This window comes from Amblyomma mixtum, chromosome 3, assembly GCF_055824585.1.
Source record: "Amblyomma mixtum isolate Tamu chromosome 3, ASM5582458v1, whole genome shotgun sequence".
Classification (NCBI taxonomy): domain Eukaryota; kingdom Metazoa; phylum Arthropoda; class Arachnida; order Ixodida; family Ixodidae; genus Amblyomma; species Amblyomma mixtum.
Window position 1 is genome coordinate 23,979,811 of NC_143014.1, and position 21,493 is coordinate 24,001,303.

Below are 21,493 nucleotides of genomic sequence, written 5' to 3' on the forward strand. Positions count from 1 at the left end.
GCAGCCGCATGACTCCGCTTACAGGTTAGGGAAAATTTTCCTCGTCCGAGCCCGGCATCGTTTCGCAAGGTCACATGAGCACGACACACAGTGCGACTCCCGACGTACAGTTGTGATTAATATGGGAGGGAACAGTGTTCGAGCATTCATTTATTGGTTATTCCATAATTATGTCTGACAACCACACGTTTTTCGTTTTTCTGACTAATTTTTCTATAGGCGTGTAATATCCACATGTTAATGTCTAATTTAGGGCAAAAATAACCAGAAAATGCGCAGTTTCGCGCAAAAGTTTTTCTCTGCAATATTGCCCACCACCGTACAAGTGACCGTGAAGTGAGGTGCGAAAACGCCCAGAAAGCCAGCGTCTTTCTGCGCGCTTACCTAGCAGCAGAGCCGCCGAGGCCGCGGTCATGCTGAACTGGCTCTCGAACAGCTTGGTGGCGAAGTTAGAATAGCCGGAGCCAATCATCGCTGTCACAGAAAAGAAAAAAAAAACAGCAAAATAGCGCGAGCACACTCGACTACAGGACAATGAGAAAAACAGCACGACACAAACAACGCTATACAAACAAATCGTGTACTTTCTCGCTGACGTTACTGATATACATATACATGATCAAAAAGTGACTTTAGAAGCAAAAGTTCTATACATCGTAAACTACCGACAGACTCACGATGCGGTTTTGGCAGAAATTCAAAAAAAGACATGGTTTTTTTTTTAAAACAAAAACTGCATTGCCACATTTGCAAACGAGAGCGGACGCTTTAGTTGCATCATATATCATCATCAATGGAAACAACAGAGCAAGATTTTGACATGCTTGTAGAGCAGCAGCTTTTTCAGGGGGTCCCAAAAGGCTCGGAAAGAGGGAGTAAGTAAAGGACGTTTTCATAGCTATGGAGGGAGGGAGAGCGCCAGCAAAGTGGCTGGAAATCAAGGAGTACCAAAGAGTATATCAATGTATGCTTCCACGGAACCGCTTCATAGAGACCTCGAAGAGGGTTCGCGTATTCTATGACACAGTTGGGAAGGGTGCAATGGACAAGCTGGAGACCGTAAAGGCGGAAGCGCAGCAAGATTCAGCGAGTGTGTTAAAGGTGTGGTTTATAATATCCCTCTGGCTTGTGGCAAACAATATATAGGGCAGACGGGAAGGTGCCTTAATGATAGGATAAGGGAACATGCATCATCGCTATCAGGTGCCCCAAGCAGCAATCTAGCCCTGCATTGCAGAGATTGTAAAGAAAACAAAAAAGGAAAAAAAGTGCGCAAGTGTGAGCCCAAGTTGCATGAAGTTCAAGTCATGAAAAGGTTTGCAGACCAAGTGACACGGGAGATCCTTGAGGCATTGGCGATACGGGAAACAGGACAGCGGTGCGTTAGTACACCATCAATCTCTCTATCAAGAAAAGAACTCTCCTTCTTGAACGAACCCCACGGGAGATAAAAGCAAGATCTTTTTGACAAGGAAACAAAAAGCGCGGGTTTCGCAATAAAATTTTAGTTGACAGTCAGCTTCGTCTACGTTCTACGTGTTCCTTTCTGTGTCTGCGTCTTGTTATTTCGGCTGTACCCACCAAGAAGGAAGCGCAGATTATGAGTACACAAACAACTTGAGGAGCATGTACAGGTGCAATCGAATATTGCAGACAAAGAAGTACTGCCAGTCAATTTGCGAGTAGGCAGCAACAAGAACGCGATAAACGAAGCTTTTATCGAGTGCCTCTCGATAAAATTAATGTGACGGAAAAGAGAGGTTCTCACACTGGAAGATATGAACGTCCACTCCCAAGAATTGTATAGCTATCTGGGTAATACCGGAAAACATTTGGAACTGCATGGCCTAACAAAGGAAAACAATGTGAGGGACTAATCACTCGGGAATCGGGCACTCCACCCTTCGGCACCGTCTACTGCATGATGTCGGTTTGAGAGGATTACTGTGATGTTCCTTCTTCGCTTTATCGCTGCGCTCGTCGTGGCTAACACAGCGCTTGGGCCGCCCATACACCGCCACACTGAAACGATGCGGAATGCACACTGCGCATACTGGTGGTTCATAAACATGGCGGAAGTATATCCGACGATTCTTTTCACTGGTGTCAGTGCAAGCTATGTATATGCGCGCACTCCCGATGTAGACGTGTTTCGCCAGTCTTCTCTTGCGTTCCATGGACGGCCTTGTAATGTGTACATTAGTACTGCGAGAGGAAAAGGGCAAGGTATGAATTAGGCTTAACATCCGGCATCTGCAGATGAGCTAACAGAGAGGGGCAAATGGGGGGGCTCTGGGTGGTTATTTAATGTGCACTCAGATCGCACAACGCCCACTTACTGTGCGTATCTATGAATTTCTGGACCTCAGCTTGGCAGATACAGCATCGGTGCCAGAACGGCGCTTCACTGCCGAGCGAACAACTTTCCTTTGTCATATTCTGGTTTAATGACGACTTACTGACGGGCTAGTTGGTACATTATTTTCTTTCATTTTTTTGAAAAGCTGTGCGCTAAATAGACGTTCATAAGGGAAAAAATAACTGGAGGACGCTTAAGCTTCATCTTTAACACTGGAAGACGACAGCGTGTTGCAGCGCTGTCAGGGTATTGCTCATGTACGCATCATTACACAAATACACTTCACGAAGTCAAAGACCACAGTGCATTCTCTAGGTCCACTTTTATTCATTTCAAACCAACGAGCCTTCGTAGCGTGTTCTGCGCGTGCTCTCCTCGCAAACTTAAACACCTGCTTTGCTGTCATTTCATTTGGAGGTTATCGTGTTACAACGTCGCCAACGCCGGTCCCATACTAGGGACCTCCACCTAGTACTTGTAAGGATCGGTCCCTTACGGGATGATCCAAACATACCTCCTGTCCCTTCTTAATAAATGTTTTCACCACCGCCACCACCACCACCGGCTTCTCTGCGACACGAGCTCCTTAGCACTTTCGCGTTAAAAGTAGAGACGACTTTCAACTTTAGTAGAGTAGAATAGAGACGGCAACATTCAACCTCAACAATGTACAAATGAGGCCAGGAGCGCTTATATAGCTGCTGATATCCAGAGACGGGCTGCACGAGAGAGCGCTAACCAAACCAGCAAACAGGAAGAGTAATGGGGCATATCTAAGCGAGACTAATATGCGCATTCACACGGGCTGATGAATATGCAAACAACATAAAAATACACAGGTGCATGAAAAATGACATTGAAAAGAAACAATTGAATAACACTTGCATAGCACGGTTAGGCGTTTATCGGCAGGCGTGCGCAGGGAGGGGGGGGGGGTTGCTGGTAACCACCGACGTAACTCCGAAGTAGTATACTCCGACATGCGTACGGCACGACGACGTCACGTTGGCCAAAGCGAGACCCTCTGCACTGCAACGCGCTCCAACGGCGCTTGACTTCCGACGTCGTAAGGGCCGTTGTACGATCGTTTTTTGGGCGGATCCGCCCGGCAAGCGGATGGCGGACCACCCGACCAGACAATACGCATCCGCCCCGTCCGGCAGGCGGAAAGAAAGTTGGTGAACTTCAACTTTCGGGCGGATGAGCGGATCCGCCCGGCGACCAGATTGCAGCGATTGGCTGCTTTTTACGTGACGTCTCAGGCCTGCCGTGCCTCCGCTTCTGCCGGGGCAAGATGGCCGTCCGTCGACTGAACTGGGGAGCAAGACACAGGTGGTGGCAGCTATGCCGCGAAGCATATTATATTGGCCACATGTTGATATTACGAATGCTCAGAGCGACTGCGAACTTCTCCGCGTGCAGCAGAGGCAAGCGACAGTTTCCCGAGTTGAATTCTGTAATCATCGACGCTGATGGAGTTGACAGAGCGCCTCTTCAAACCAACGGAAGACCTACGCGCTGGCGGTGTCACGAAGTGTTTATATGGATCTGTTTGTGGTTATTGCAAGCGTTCCTAATTCCTGCGAGCATCATCACGCACAGCGCCGCGTAACAGATGCCCACGGTGAACTTCTTGTGCGTGCATGAGCTGCCTAGCAGCGTGACTAGTGTCCGCGTAGTGAAAGTGATTGCGATCGCAGCGAGTGCTTTTACGTCAAGGCAGTGAAATGTGCACCCGCGAGAGCTCACTACGCACGCCGTGCTTTCTGAATGCTGAAATGAACGTGGCGTTGTGCAGCTAGTCGCATTCGTTGCGATGGTTGCAATGATCGCGACCGAAGCGTGCATATGACGTTGTTTCTGCTACGCATTCATTACCATTTTAATCGCGATTCGTGTTGGCACTGTGCTTGAGAATTGCCGTGTGTGCGACGTGACGCGAGCTTGGCTGCACGGCCGTCGGACTGTTTTCTGCGGCGACAACAGCGATGTCGCCATCCTTCTACGCCTTGGTGCTCCATTCAATACATTTTGTGATGATGGGTGCTCGGGTTACGACTCGCCGGAGGAACTGTGTAACCTGTGTGAAAACATCGGTACAGTGCCAATGTATCTTCGGAAGCGTCATTTCTTTTTGTTTCCTGCCCGCTGTGCGCACATTTGCCTGCAATAAATATATCGGCGTCATGAATGGGTGACTGAACACTTCCTGTAGCCATTTCAGTTTAGGTTGTAACAACATGGTATTACGCGATTAGAAACAAGAATCACTGCCGCATTTAAATCACGGCTGGTTGACAATGTACAAATCTCTAATATGTGCCAACTCATAAGTCTGTTTTTCATGAGCATTTCAATTGATGTAGCACAGAAAAAAAATGTGGCAGCAGCTTATGCAATCAAAAGTGTCCACAGAGCAAGTTGGGCCTAACGAGTCTTGATGAAAAACAAAAAAAAATATGATTGAGAAAACCTTTGCCATTGCTTTTCTTCTCTTTTTGTTTAGCAGTGTTAAGTCAATATTAACAAATGCTTGGCAATATTAAGTTGAAGTGGGATGTTGGTTCCCACTGCAGTTAGAAAAATACAGTGGTCTTGAAGCGCCTCAAGGGCAATGACAGTGTTTGTTGTTGATTTTGCTCACGGTCCCTTTTGTTCTGGAGATCAGCGATACGAAACTGGATGTGTTCACGATGCTATTGTTGCAGAGCTGTTCGCGAAATCGGCTTTATTGGTGTTAAGCGGTTGTTCAGCAGCGCTTCCTGGGTCAGTCGCAGCAGTTTCTTTAACAAGACACACTCAAAGCTTTGAGAAGATGTCGTCGATGCACTTGCATATGTCTATCTGCTACCTTCATTTGCCTGTTACTGCTTGCTACAGACATGATTACTTGCAGACTGCAAAATGAGCCCAGTGGAGCTGGTTAAGCTACACTAGGAACAAATATAATGGGAACAACACTACTGCACAGGGTAGCAATTCTTCGTCCCTTAGCACAGTTTCGACATGTCAACTGGCCACCGGTTCACCTCACAGTACACTATGATCAAGTTCTGTGAAATTTACATTAAGCAACAATGTGTGAGGAAGCAGGTTGTGTAGGCGTATCTAGTGCATGCTGTGCAGATAGCTTCCTGCCTCATCATAGCCTGGCTCATCTGTGTTTCTTACCCTTCAACACCCAGCACCTATGGTCCTATTTGTGACATTGGCATGTGCTGCAAATCACCAAACACATTTCATACTATTGTCCCTGCTAGATTATTTTGGCCCATTAAGTTTTTTCATACAAATCGGCAAGCTTTAAGAAAACATTTCTGCAATAGCCAACTTGCTCTTGCTCTTCACGACATGCACCTTGACTGCAACATCACCCTATGATGCTTTTTTTCTTTGATTTGAAAAAGCATCCGATTCACTTATTTATGTAAGGCTCGTTTTCTCGCGTTTTAACTTTCATCCAATAGCTCTAAACTGGATCCAAGCTTAAACACCCAGCCGTCGGCAGATTTCCCTTACCAATTCTCATGCATCCTGCCTTTTCCTGCAATCTCGGACGTCCCCCAAGGCACTCTCTTGGGCCTCAGCTTTCTATTACTTGCATTAATACCTTCCCTTCAGTGTTTTGTCACATGCCTTCACTGACAGCTATATGGGGTCTGCCATCTTGCAATCAATACCAGCATTTCAGTACTCCAAAACAACATTTAGCATGCCCTTGATTGGCCTGTTTGCTAATGTTACTAAGAATGCACTAATATTGTTTTTTTATTGTCAGCATTACATTTTGCCAACTTATAAGGCCTTCCGATAAAGGTATATTCACTGTATACTGGTTCAAATACCTAATAATCCTCATACACCCACCCACAACCCATGATATTTACACTCGACGTGTCCTTAATATCACCGTCTTCCAAGTTGCTTGCGTTCAAATCCCCTGTGTAGCAACAGCTTTTGTATTCGAATGGCACATGCCACGAAATCTAACTTAACTAGAATCCCGGAATGAATTCAGACCTGAGGCGCTTGTTTTATTCTCTCAGACTATTTTTGAAGCTCCAGTGTAACAGCACTAAAAGTGAATCTTCAAATTTCTGCATATCGTGCAGAAACTGCAGATTTTTTTAAACTGTTTATTGTCACATAACCAACTAATCTGTTCTGAGTCATGGTTCCTTCTGCACTAGTCGCACAAGCAGTGTTGTGCCTCAGTTAGCTCATGCCACTGCATTTCAAGATTCATTTTTGTTTTTGCCACAAAAGGCTGGAATGGCCTTCCAACTCACAGGGCTTACTAACGTATTGTCCTTTGATCTAGTCACTGCATAAATCCATGCAGTAAATGATGATGCTCATCCACTGAATGAGGAAAATCCCCTAAGATGAAGATTTGTGTTGTGTTTAACGGCGCATAAGCAACTAAGGCTATCATGCGCCAAGCTCAGGGTAAAGAAAATTGTTTTATATAGGATGTTATACAAAAGACTAAATGAACGGCGGTGTAAAGGGCCTAAAAAGTTAATTCATGGAACCTAGAAAAATAGAAGACAAAATTTTAGAAGTGACTTATAGTAAAAGCTTTATAGAGGGTCGGAACCTCAGCAGCCATCCTTGGCTGTGCAAGGATTTCGAGGTCCGCAACCGATGGAATAGGGACCTCAGCCGTCTTCTCGGGAGTGAGAAATTGGCTGAGGTGCATTAGAATTAAAACAGACCAGTGGGTAAAACACATTTAGAGACACTTAAGAAATCCTGATTCTTTAAGAAAGCTAAAAACATGTGATATATCAACAATTGCATTATCTCCTAAAAGCAGTTTAGGGTGAAAAGGGATGTATTCGTTATAAAATTGAGTAAAGTACTTTTTCCTTACTTTTTCCAATTTCGTACAAGAGAATAAAATGTGGTTAATCGTAACTTCAACTCCGCATTCCACGCAAATAGGTTCATCTTTTTTTGTCAGTAGGAAATTGTGTGTAAGGTGAGTGTGTCCTATACGAAGACGACAAAGAATGACTTCTTTGAAGCGTTCTTGGTGGGTGCAGGATTTCCATTCTCTTAAAACTGGTTTTATGAAGTGTAGTTTGTTGTTGGCTTCATTGTCCCAGGCAGACTGCCATTTTTTCTTTATTTCACAAAGTACCGAGTTCATGCAATCTTTAAAGGGAATATCTACTTTCGTTATTTGCTTGCCACGAGCCTGCGCAGCGCAGAGGTCTGCTCTCTCGTTGCCTTTAATTCCGACGTGACTCGGCACCCAACAAAGTTTTATGTCTTTTCCTTGAGCTATGGCTTTTGCTATGTTGTGTATGATGTCACCGAGCATCGGAGTAATTGCATTTCTAGAATGGAGAGCTGTAAGTAGACTAAGGGAGTCTGTGTAAATTATACTGTTTCTAAGGTTTTCATTTAATACTTTTTTTACGGCTAAGCCTACAGCATAACATTCGGCTGTGAAAATTGATGCACACTGTGGAAGTCTGATTATTTCTTTCTCATGACCCCGTACTACTGCACTTCCTACGTAGGCATCTGTTTTTGAACCGTCCGTATAAAAGTCCGTAAAACCATTGTATTTTACCTCGAGTGCGAGAAATTCTTGTACTATATGTTGTTGTGGGGTTTGCGTTTTGTGAAACTGTGTAAGAGTGAAGTCGCATATTGCAGGAAAGTTGTACCATGGAGGTAGTGGCTCTCCTCTGAGCGCAATGTTAGGCAACGTGTTCAGTACCCCGAGACTCTCGCACATCTCTTCAAAACACGGGAGGAGTGGCCTGGTAGTTTGTGGTTTGTTATTAAAAAGTGTTCTGGATGGACACTTTGTAACTATTTCGTAACAGATATGTTTCGGTAGGGAACGGATTTTTAGAATGTATGAGCATGTGAGCATGATTTGTCTGTCTGTAAGTGATGGTTCATTACTTTCAACATAAAGACTGGTTATAGGCGACGTCCTATAAGCACCAGTTGAAAGACGTAAACCTAAATTGTGCACTGGGTCAAGTCGCTTCAAGAACGAGGGCCTTGCTGAACCATATATAATACTACCATAGTCTAATGAGGATCGTACCACAGAACGATAAATTTTTAGAAGGCTTGCCCTGTCAGAACCCCAGTGTTTATGCGAAAGGACTTTGAGGATGTTTAGTGATCGGGAAGTTTTCTTTTTTAACGCGTTAATATGAGGCAGGAAAGTGAGTTTTCTGTCAAATGTTATGCCTAGAAATTTATGTTCATTTTTTACGGGTAAATCTATTTCGTTCAGGTGTAGGGTGGGGTCTGCCTGTAAGCCTCGTTTGAGTGAAAACGGAATGGCCACTGTTTTCTGTGGTGAAAATCTGAAACCGTTTTTGTCTGCCAATGTTGTCAGTTTAATTATTGTCAGCTGTATTTGTCTTTCACATGTTGATATGTTGGAGGATGTGTAAGCTATCTGGAGGTCGTCCACATAAAGTGAATACATAACAGACTTTGGTATTATTTTGTTAAGAGAATTCATTTCTACAATAAAAAGAGTTGTGCTTAAAATACATCCTTGAGGCACTCCATTTTCCTGAATAAAATCCCTCGAAAGGGTTGAGCCTAGACGGACATTAAATGAACGGTTAGATAAAAAATCTTTAATGGAGTTCAGCATTCTGCCACGGATGCCAAGTTCAGCTAAGTCCTGGAGGATTCCGAACCTCCAGGTTGTATCATATGCTTTTTCTAAATCAAAAAAGACTGCAAGACAGTGTTGTTTGTGTATAAAAGCTTCTCTGACTGTATTTTCGAGACGGACTAGGTGATCTGTAGTGGAGCATCCCTTTTTAAAACCACACTGATGGATATCAAGAAGTTCACAGGATTGGAGAACAAAGGTTAGTCGTATATTTAGGACACTTTCGAAGGATTTGGCGAGGCAACTGGTCAGGGCTATGGGTCTATAACTGCTAGGAGAGGTTGGGGGTTTACTAGGTTTAAGAAGCGGCACAATAATAGCTTTTTGCCAGGCTTCAGGTATTTTTCCCGATATCCAAACTGTGTTAAAGAACCTTAAAAGTGCTTCTACGGCAGGTTGAGAGAGATGGGCCAGCATTTCGTAGTGGATTTGGTCGGGTCCTGGAGCGGTTTTTTTACCAGCAGACAGTACTGTATTTATTTCTTGGAGGGTAATCACACTGTTATATTTTTGGTTTGCCCCTCCACTAGTTGGAAGTCTGTTTTTCGGCTGTGTTTTTGTATTTAAAAAAGACTGCGCATAGTGTGATGAACTTGAAACTGCTGCGAAATGTTCCCCAATATGTCTGCCTGTTCCCCTATGCTTGTTTGTGTGCCAGGTGTTGTCAATAAAGGAATTGTGAATGGTGAAAAGTTGCCATTTAATTTTCGCACATGTTCCCACATTTTTTTAGATGTGATGTGACTGTTTATAGAAGAGACGTAAGTTTGCCAAGATTTTTTCTCGGCACTACGACGGACGTACCGAGCTTTAGCTCTTGCTTTTTTAAAATTTATGAGATTCTCATGTGTCGGATACCTGCGAAATTTACCCCAAGCTCTGTTTTGTAATTTTTTTGCTTCCTTGCACTCTTTTGTCCACCATATTTTATGATTTTGTTGCACCACTCCTGACGACTGTGGAATAGCTGTGAGTGCGGCAGTTATGATACAATTAGTGAACTTTTCATTTATCTGGTCGATGGAGAGATTATCTAAAAGTATAATTTCTAAATTTGCCTTTGCTCTAAAAAGTGACCAGTCGGCGAGGTGAAGCTTGCAGCGCCGTGGCCTTGTGGGGATTATTTCCGGTGGGGATGTTAAAGTGATTAGTATAGGGAGGTGGTCACTGCCATGTGGGTTGTCAATGATATCCCATTTAAAATCATTAAAAACAGAAGGTGAGCTAAATGACAAGTCTAAAAAGGACATTTTCCCCGAGGTAGGGGAGCAGTAGCTGGCTTTTCCTGTATTTAAAAGACATACATTGTTTGTGATGATAAAATCTTCGATTATTTGACCCCTAGAGTCACAGCGCTCGCTTCCCCAAAAAGGGAAGTGAGCGTTGAAGTCCCCAACTACTAGATACGGTTCTGGAAGTTCATTGATAAGTTTTTGTAAATCGTGGACTGTTAATGTAAAATGTGGAGGAATATATACAGAACAGATAGAAATTGTTTTATGGCTGACAACACTGACCGCAACGGCTTCAAGTTTTGTTTTGAGTGTGATTTCTCGAGCAGGGACGCCGCTTTGCACGACAATCGCAACGCCTCCAGATAGTCTATTTGCGTGCTCACGATCGCGTCTAAAAGTTTTATAATGTTTCAGGATATTTGTATGTTGTGGACCTAGATTTGTTTCTTGAAGACATAAGACTACGGGCGAGATTGACCCTAGGATATCTTTTATGTCATTGTAGTTCCTCAACATTCCTCTACAGTTCCACTGAACTAGAAAAGCCATATTTATGTTTGGGATAGGAACGATTGGGAGTTTACTTATTTTCTGGGGCCATTATGGTGGCCCTGCCTTTTTTCCGCTCAGGAGAGCTGTTCCGCCGCTCTAAAGCAGGTGGACTGTGGGATACGTCCATCACCTCGCGAGAGGTGCTGGACGACCGCGGGGAAGCCCCGCGTGTGTGAGTGTCAGGTCTCCCCCGACGGGAAGTCCTGCGGGATGTCGACCCATGGGCCGGCACTCCCTGGCTTGGAGTTGGCAGAGCAGCTTTCGCTGTCTCTGCCTGGGGCGTGGGTGGCCCTGCTACAGGCACAGTGGAACTGGCCTCGGCAGGTGCCGGAGTGCTGTGTGGTGCTACGCCCCTGCGCACCACATCATCGAAGTTTGGTTTTGCTGAGAAGGAGAATGTATTTGTAAGTGCAAAACGCCTTCTGGCTTCTTTAAATGAAATGTTTTCTTTTGTCTTTATGGTAATGATTTCTTTCTCTTTTTTCCAGGACGGACACGCCCTGGAGTACGCAGCATGGTCTCCTTCGCAGTTTGCGCAGCGTAGTGCTGCGTCGCATTCCTCAGACTGGTGGTCCTCTGATGCGCATTTCGCGCAGGTTTTGCGGCCGCGGCAGCTCTGTGAGCCATGGCCAAACTTCTGGCAATTGAAACAGCGACGGGGATTGGGTATGTAGTGTCTTACGTTGACTTTCAGGTATCCTACTTCGATTGTTTCGGGTAAGCTGCTGGTGTTAAATGTAAGGACCATGTGTTTAGTGTCTATTTCCTTGTTATCCTTGCGGATTTTGATCCTATGGACGTCAATGACATTTTGGTCGGAGAGTCCTTGAAGCATTTCGGTTTCTGTAAGGTGGATAAAGTCAGCCTCTGAGATCACGCCTTTGACTGTGTTGAGGGATCGGTGGGGAGTTACGGAGACAGAGATGTCCCCTATAGAAACAATGTTTGCAAGTTTCGAGCACTGGATGCTCTCACGTAGTTCAAGGAGTAGGTCGCCGCTGGATATTTTGGATACCTTGTAGCCAGGCCCTAAGGTATCTGTTAGGCATTTGGTAACAAGAAATGGGGATATTATTCGGGCTTGCTTTTCGTCACTGTTGCTGTGTATCACATGAAACTTAGTGAATGTCGGTTTCTTTTTCGAAAAAAAGTCTGCTGCTTCGTTCCGCACTCTTTTGAGAGAGCGATCAAGTTTGGAAAGGGTGGGAGCCATAAAAAATTGATGTTTTTCGGTCATGGTGCCAGCCACCCACCATGGAGTCCAACAAGGGGACGCGACAGGAACTTGAAAGAAAGTCCTGCCTACGCCAGCTGTACACCTTAACTATAACCTAATATGACTCAACTCAGGGTAGTTGGTCACACACGGTTAACCCTCGCCGCCAGGAAAAAGAGGAAAAAACCAAGAAGGGAGGAGGATACAGGAAAGTTGTAAGAAAGGAGATAGGACAGTGAAAGATGGAGAGAAGAACAGGAAAAGGCGACTGCCGATTTCCCCCGGTCGGGTCAGGCCGGAGGTGCCGTCTACAGGAAGCTGGGGCCAAAGTGGTGTGTTGCCTCCGCCGAGGGGCATTAAAGGTCCAAACGCTCGGCATCGACTCAACCACCAGGATCCCCTTTTCCCCGGACACGGCGATGCCACGCACGGCTAAGCGCGGATGCTCGGGTCCGTGGTGATGCATGGTTCACCATCATCCCCCTGCGGGGATGTCCCTGCGGATGCTCGGGTTAACCCCGTGGTGTCGCCACTCACCAACGTCTGCATGCTGCAGACGCCTCCCTGCGGGGAAAGATTTGTGATAAGGGAGTAATTACTCATTAGCATCCACTCAAGTGAAGCCATAAGGATACAAAGAAAACCTACAAAGTTTTCCTTTGTACCGGTATGGCTGTACTTGGATGCTAATGGTTAATTACTTCTTATTAGTATAAATTACAAACTCATTAAGTTCTTACTTGGCGTATCATGTTAGCTCACCACTCAAGTATTGTCATGTAGTGCTGTTTAGGTATAATAAATGTTAAAATAAGTGATTGTAATAAAGTACTTTGCCACTTGCTCAGCTCAGGAAACCAATACAATGCTATCTTATGCGTAAGAACTATCCTCACAATCTATTTCAAGTAATATTGGGGCAGATTTACACAACAGTTTTGTTGGACGGTATACAGTTGCATTTAGGCTGACTTGCACACTACACAAGCTAGGTCTAGGCAGCTAAACTCGTGTACTGAAAAGCTAAGCATGCATTACTGTGCCTATCTGTGTCAGTCTTTCCTTGGCGCTTCTCTCTTATTGTATCTTCAGTTAAGCAAGACATCGAATTCATAACATGGCTCAGTGAGAATGCTACAAATGCATACATATGCATGTGACTTTTATATATTCAGCATAGTGTTTACAGGACTGCTGGTTCATCTTAAACACAAAAGCCGTCAACTTCAAGTTGCAGTATAGAGATGCAAGAAACGACAAAAGCCATCACTGCGTTTCTGTTTCTCTTCGGCATTCTTCGGCCTAACTTCATATTGCTATTTTCCAAATTTCTGTTGCCTGTCAATGCTTTAGTTAATTTCTTTTTTTGAAAGCAGACTGGCAGTGATATAGGTATATTTTGCTGAACATGTTGATAGTGAGCAACTAACAGCACTCTAAAATTCAGCATATGTTAAGTGCTATGAATATCACTTAGCAGTTAGCAATGTTCACTTTTGCTTGCTACCTTGGGAAGTGGTCATCGTTACATTCAGCCATTCTACATTTTACTTATCAGTGAAAATAACTTCAGACATTCCTTTAAGGCTGTATCAGAGAACATACGCATATATACCTGTCATATATTTAAACGACTTATTTGTAATTTCATTTTATAGCACGACATCATAGCTCCCTTACTGGAAATCCAATTTTACAAATTCTGCTTGAGATGTTAGTGTTTGCTATGATAAGCAGATAATATGGCCATCGTACCTTGTTCCCCTGACTGTACAAGTATTCTTTCTCAGCCTAAGCCGGGAGCCGTGGCCATGTAAACCCTCCAAATTGGTTCTTGCATTTACTCTACCTGTAATCCAGTTTACTGGCTCCGACATCTCATTATATTTATATTAATGATAATGGCATGTACAGGCTTTTATGCAATACAAAGGCACCCACTTTGTTTTGTATTCACAACAACATTTGAGAATTCTTTGGAGTTGCACAGAGTATATGCCAGCTTGTTTTGTACATGGCAACAATGACATGGCCTTCAGCAGAACTTCCCATGCTTGTTTTCAACACTGCATTCTGGCTTGTGCAACTGCAATATGAGCTCAGGAAGGAATGCTAAACCACAACTTGATGGCCCGCTGTCACTGTGCAGAACAAAGCCATGCACTTTTAGCCCAGTGATGCACGTCTAAGCCCCTTTGTAGCCACATAGTGCTATTTCTATTTTGGCTTTAATAATGGTCTGAAAAACATAACAAAAATAAATCGCTATTGTTGCATTTTTACTGTTCTGTGAAATGCAGAACTGCTTTAATTACAACTGATTCTACCTGTTCCAATTAACTGGAAATATAATTTCTCATGTCCATTAGCATTTGTGTTTGACAGCAGTGTTGTGCTAAATTGTGAATGTTAAATGCATGCACAATTCACACTGACGCGCACACACACACACCTTATATATTGAATAGGTAAGCATGCCTTTTGCAATAACAGTACAGGGAGCCAAAGAGAAGGCCGTTTACATATTACAGTGACTGTACAAAATTCTTGGGAACGGCTGGAAGTCCAATTATTGTTTTTTCTCTGTCAGCAATGCAAAAACACTGCAGTGAATAACTAACTAAAAATTTTAAGTATTTAATCTTAACTATTTAGAAAAATGTGATTATACCGATTGTCATTACGGACGTTTGTTAGCAGCCTATGCTGCAGCCTGGCCCGATCGAGAATTCGCAGTAAGAATCGCGTCGTCGTTGTGAAGTCGTCGGGCCAGCGTAGCTTTCAGAGCAGGCAGCATTCTGTTATTTTGGCGCAGAAATAATCGGCCGTTGTGAGAACGTATCGTCGAACGGGGACGCGATGTGACGCGTTTTTCAGTCTCTTGGGTAGAAATGATCCAAACACGTATCATTTCCGACGGCATCGCTTTAGATGAGCAGATTCGCCTTCGATCTTGGAAAGTTTTGTCGCGAATTGTTTCGCGGCCGTCAGGGTCGTCTGAACCGAGATTCGCCGTCCCAGCCCGAATCACAGGCGACCACGAATCTACCTTCGACGAAAATCCCGCAGCAAAAGAAACGTTGACGCAACGGATATTGTCTTGAATACACCGCAATTAATACGGGCAATTTCTACCGCAAGATAACTGCGTGTTTCGCTACGAACGCATGCCTGCACCGCCGCACGCGATTAGACGGACGGCAGTGCCGGGAGCGCCAATCGGAACGTTCGAACCATCCGTCTCGTCCGCCAGCACCAAAGTGATCGTACAACACCATTCCGCCCCACGCCCGGGCGGAGGCTGAAAGCGAGCGGTCCGTTCGCTGGCGGATCCGCCCAAAAAACGAACGTACTACAACATGCCAACGAAACGCTCGCGAATCCCGCCGCCACGGCGCATACACCCTCTCCCGAACGGCAGCGGCAGCTCTAGCGGCTGGAGCGGCGATGTTCGGGCAAGTTGGATATTCTTCGCGGCGGCGACGCGGCAGCCCCGCTTCTGAACCAATCACGGCCCGGCGCTGTCACGTGACCAGCAGAGGCCTAGCGCAGGAAAGCTATTTGTTTCCCTGCTGCACGTGCAACCAACAACATGTCACGCGAGGTGTTTAACGAATTGTTGATTTCTGAAGCGCCACTGCTGTGGGACGCTACGGACAATAACTTCAGGAATAGCGCGTGCAAAGAGGCCCTTTGGGAAGAAGTTCAGGACTATATATATATATATATATATATATATATATATATATATATATATATATATATATATATATATATATATATATATATATATATATATAGCGAAGCATACGCTTCGTTAAAGGAAGCATATTTATTCGACTCGACGTTTCGATCGGAAGACCGATCTTCTTCAGGAGTGATTTTACTTTGTTAATGCATCCCGTTTTATAGGAGAGGGCACAGTACAGGTAAGTGGGAAACACAAAGCACATAGCAGGAAAAAACACATAAAAATTATTAGAGCCAATGCGACGCACACGAGAAAAAAAAAGAGTGCGAGGAAGAGGTACTCAGTAAGAAAATACAACGGCCTCTGCATTGTTAAGCACCACAGGCTTGCTTATTGACAGGCGTGTCCAGCTCGGAGGTGCTCGACAGGTGCGTGGCCGTGCAGCAACTTTCGTAAAAAAATGCGAGAACTTGTTCCTTCTCCTGGCCGCGAGGGCAAGAAAAAGAAATAAATAAATAAAAAATATATAAATCTGAAGAGAGGGAAGACAAGATAAAACGAGAAAACGAAAAGAGCAGGGAAGAAACCTCAGAAAAAAAAAGTGAAATAGGTTAAAAAAAACCCTTTAAAGCAATGCTTTTTCTTCGCACCCAGCAATAATGCACACACGCCCGGTTGAGCGGAAGTATTGGAAGGAATGTAAAAAAATGTAAGCTTACATAGTAAAAATAAAAAGGAAAAAAGAAAAATATATATGTGGCATTCGCGGGACCACAAGGTGAGCACACCCGTGGGGGGGGGGAGGAACGGCACAGGTGCGGTATGCAGAAAGGGGTATGACCTCAGACGACATAGTCAGTGGCGCTTTGTTTAATTTCGTAGGCCTATGACCTCGGAAGAGAGATGAGGGTGCCGTAAGTTTCATTAATGCCATTTTACACTGTGTTAAATTTAAAAATAAAATAGGATTCTCGTTGTTCGCGCTCACGAGTGTTTTTGAAGCCACTTTGTGGCCTTTCTCGCGGAGGTGTTTCGAAAGAGGGAGGTTGGGGAGGGATTGGGTATGTGAGCGGTGGTTATTAAATCTGACTCGGAAGGAATTGTCTGTTTGGCCTATGTACTGCATTCGACAGTCGCCACACTCGAGCATGTAAACCACGTTGTTGGAATCGCAATTTAAGTCTTCCCGGATAAAATGCTTGAAATTTGAGTGGGTGCTTTTAGCCAGTGCCGTGGTTTCCATGTGTTTGCAGACTTGGCATCGGCTTTTTCCGCATGGTGTGCAACGTACAGCTCTCGGTTTATTGACTGTCGAATGGACAACATGGTTTTGCAGATTTTTTGGTCGTCTATATGTTACTTGGGGGACCGTTGTGAAAATTCTTTAAAGCCGGTCACTCTGTTCTATGATATTGAAGTGTTTTTTTAGGATTTTGCTAATGTTCGGGAGATTATTTGTGAAGGTTAGTATGAGATTACAGCGGTGTGATGTTGGCTGAGATTCCTTAATGACATGATTAATATTAGTTGCTTCTGCCTTTTTATTACATCGTTGATTATAGAAGACGGGTAATGTTGTTTGTTTAGAGTGTCCCGCATGCGATTAGCATTTTCGTGAAAATCTTCTGAACGTGAGCAAATTCGTCTGAATCTGATGGCCTGTGAGTATGGGATTGAAGTTTTGCAGTGGCGTGGGTGGCAACTGTTGAAATGAAGATACTGTTGTCTGTGGGTTTTTTATGGACACTAGTGATTAATGTACTTCCTTCTACTCGAACCAGAACATCCAGGAAGTTAATTTCATTGGTTGAGTAGGTGTGTGTGAAAGAGATATTGGGATGGATTTTGTTGAATGAGGCGATAAAATGGATGAGTTCGTCCTCGGTTTCTGTCCAAATTATGAATATGTCATCCAGAAAGCGTTTGTAAAAAGCTGGTTTAGTTGGATATGAGGAGAGAAAGTCTGACTGAATTTTGTTCATAAATATGTTGGCGTAACTTGGAGCCATTTTTGTGCCCATAGCTGTACCGCTAGTTTGAAGATATGAGTTGTTGAATTCAAAGGTGTTAAGTTTAAGGACCAAATTTGCAAGTGTCTCGACAGCACTTGGATTAGGGTTGTCTAGAATTTTGTATTCCTTATATGATGCGACCATTGCCTGAATTCCGTCGTCATGTGGGATGTTAGTGTAAAGTGATACCACGTCCAGGGTAACTAGGAAAGCGCCTTGAGGGAAGGTGGCATTGGATAATTCTTTCAGGAAGTGATTAGTGTCGCGTATGTAAGATGGGTGTTTCGGAGGTATATGTTTGATGAGCGAATCGATATACTCTGAGATCGGTTCTGTTATTGTGCCAATACCAGAAACAATCGGTCTCCCTGGATGATTCTGTTTGTGTATTTTCGGAAGCATGTAGAAGCGCCCCGCGGAGGAATTTCTTGGCGTGAGCGCCTTACCTACTCTCGGTGGTAATTCACCTTCATCTGTTAGTTTTTTTATAGATTGCTCTACGATGTTCTTTTGCTTAGCGGTCGGGTCTGATGGGAGTTTAGTATAGAATTTTGGGTTGTTGAGCTGGCGGTTGCCCTCCTGAATGTAGTTATCTGTGTCTAAAATAACTATGCCTCTACCTTTGTCGGCGGGCTTAATGACAATGTCGGTTCGTTTGCTAAGTGAGCCTAAGGCGTTACGCTCTTTTTTTGTGAGGTTAGGTGGCCCAGATTTTCGTGTGCCAAAAGCTTGAAGAATCTCCTTTTGTACCGCTTTTATATATAGGTCTAGATGTCTGTCCCTACCAGTTTTGGGTGTCCACTGTTGCTGAGGTTGGGGGTACCGAACATTATTTGTGTTCGGTTTGTCGAAGAAATATTCCTGTAATCTGAGAGTTCGCGAAAAGTTATCTAGATCCCGGAGTAACTTGTACTCGTTATACTTGCCATGGCTTGGGCAGAATTTTAGACCACGCGACAGAAGTGACATTTCCTCGGGGGTGAGCTGTGAGCTTGACAGGTTAAATATATTTTCCAGAAGGTGTGGCTCTTTGGGTGTTCGGTCTAATGTTGTTGGATGTTGGTTTACGGAGAAGGTTGTAGATATTCCAAGCGAGCACCGAAACCCCTCCAAAACTTGGGTGCACCCCGTCAGCGGCTAGGACTCTGGTCGCGGGGAAGGCCTCCAGGGAGTGGTGGATGCAGAACACGTTTTGGTTTTCGGCGCACAGTTGGATCAGTCTACAGTTGAACTCGATGGCTCGTTGATTGAATTTATCCACTGTCCGCCTATTTCCGGAGCCTCGTCGGCGATTAGGGGCCCATGGCAATACTAATGTGGCATACACTACCTCGATTTCAGGCCGCGCGCAGCGGATAAACTTTTGGGCTTCCTCATAGCGGCTAAGGGCCGTGTCCGTGCTTGAACCGTAGAGGTCGTTGGTACCCAAATGAAGGATCAGTCCGATGACACTGGGAGGCACCAAATCCAGGAGGTTTCTTGCATCGTTGATGCCGGCTCTGGGTTGCGAAATGAAGGCCGGGGCGCACAGGCTTGAAGCGTCGAAGTGGTTGTAGAGATGCTTCGTTTGCGAATCTCGAATTAAGGCCCATGTTGGTGCGTGGAGTGGGAATTTCCAGAAAACTTTCCTTGAAGCGTTAATGGCAGCCATTGAAGAAAATAGGTTGCGAGAACATGAAGTACTTGACTGCTTACAAGAGTATACAGCGAAGTTACGCTTCGTTAAAGGAAACATATTTGACGTTTCGATCGGAAGACCGACCTTCTCCTGAAGAAGATCGGTCTTCCGATCGAAACGTCGAGTCGAATAAATGTTTCCTTTAACGAAGCGTAACTTCGCTGTATACTCTTGTAAGCAGTCAAGTACTTCATGCTCTCGCAACATATTTTCTTCAATGGCTGCCATTAACGCTTCATATATATATATATATATATATATATATATATATATATATATATATATATATAATGGCACCGCCATTAGTCGTCATCATTACAGGCGTCGGTAGAAGGATCTACTGGGGCGCGGGACAGACAATCGACGTCAGAGTGCTTGCGCCCGGATTTGTACACGACAGTCATGTCGTATTCCTGGAGCCGCAGACTCCATCGGACGAGGCGAGCGGACTGGTCTTTGAGGCTTGCGAGCCAGCATAAGGCATGATGATCGGTCACCACCTTAAAATTTTTGCCGTAAAGGTACGTTCGGAATTTCGAAGTGGCCCATACAATGGCAAGGCATTCTTTCTCGGTAGCAGAATAGTTTGATTCGGCTGGTGACAAACGCCGACTTGCGTAAGCGATGACCCGTTCTTGACCTGCTTGGATCTGGACCAGGACAGCACCTAAGCCGATGTTGTTGGCATCAGTATGGAGCTCCGTGTCGGCGTTTACGTCGAAGTGAGCCAGAACGGGAGGCGCCTGCAGGAGGCTTTGAAGGCTGCGGAATGCATTTTCTTGCGCTGCTTCCCATCTGAAAGGTGTGTCCGACCGTGTTAGGCGCGTCAGCGGCTCGGCAATGCGAGCAAAATCTTTCACGAAGCGACGGTAATACGCGCACAATCCAAGAAAACGGCGGACAGCTTTCAGGTCTTGCGGCGGCGGAAAATGGGCAATAGTTGTTGTTTTTTCTGGATCAGGCTGAACACCGGCTTGATTCACAACGTGCCCTAAGAACTTCAGCTCTGTATACGCCAAGTGGCATTTCTCATTTTTGAGCGTGAGTCCAGAAGACCTTATTGCTTGTAGGACCAATTCAAAGCGGTGAAGATGCTCCTGGAAAGTCGGGGCGAAGACGACAACATCTTCAAGATAGACGAGACACGTCTGCCATTTTAAATCGGCAAGGACGGTATCCATGAGGCGTTGGAAAGTTGCCGGTGCAGACCACAGTCCAAAGGGCATGGCCGTAAATTCATACAGGCCATCTGGAGTAATAAAAGCTGTTTTTTCACGGTCCCGCTCATCGACCTCAATTTGCCAGTAACCTGACTTGAGGTCCATCGAAGAGAAGTATTTGCGCTACAGAGGCGAGCGTCGTCGATACGGGGGAGAGGATAGACATCCTTTTTGGTGATTTTGTTCAAGCGAACCGCAATGTTCCGTCTTTCTTCTTCGCAAGGACGACTGGCGCTGCCCAGGGACTCCGGGAAGGACGAATTACGTCGTCGCGGAGCATTTCCTTGACTTGGCGGCCAATAGCGTCGCGTTCAGCGATAGACACTCGGTAGGGGGACTGTCGGAGAGGGTGCACGTTATCGTCCGTAATATTGCGATGCTTCGCTAGGTGAGTTCGTCCAACACGCGATGGTACCGAGAAGGTGACAATGTATATATATATATATATATATATATATATATATATATATATATATATATATATATATATATATATATATATATATATATATATATATATATATATATATATATATATATATATATATATATATATATATATATATATATATATATATATGCCGCCGCGGTGGCTCAGTGGCTATGGTGCTCGGCTGCTGACCCAAAAGACGCGGGTTCTATCCCGGCCGCAGCGGCTAGAATTTCTTTGAAGGAGAAATTCTAGAGGCCCGTGTACTGTGCGTTGTCAGTGCACGTTAAAGAACCCCAGGTGGTCGAAATTTCCGGAGCCCTTCACTACGGCGTCTCTCATAGCCTTAGTCGCTTTGGGACGTTAAACCCCATAAACCAAACCAAACCATATATATATATATATATATATATATATATATATACGCACACACACA

At 44.7% G+C, this 21,493-nt stretch overlaps 1 protein-coding gene across 1 annotated transcript in view; it reads right to left on the reverse strand.

The window, feature by feature from the left end:
* The window catches only part of LOC149349441 (solute carrier organic anion transporter family member 4A1-like), a 67,631-nt gene that overhangs the window by 23,159 nt on the left and 22,979 nt on the right, over positions 1-21,493 (reverse strand). Inside the window, exon 6 of the mRNA XM_089575455.1 lies at positions 385-474. Within this exon, the coding sequence (XP_089431581.1) occupies positions 385-474 (90 nt within the window). The remainder of the gene's footprint in view (positions 1-384; positions 475-21,493) is intronic.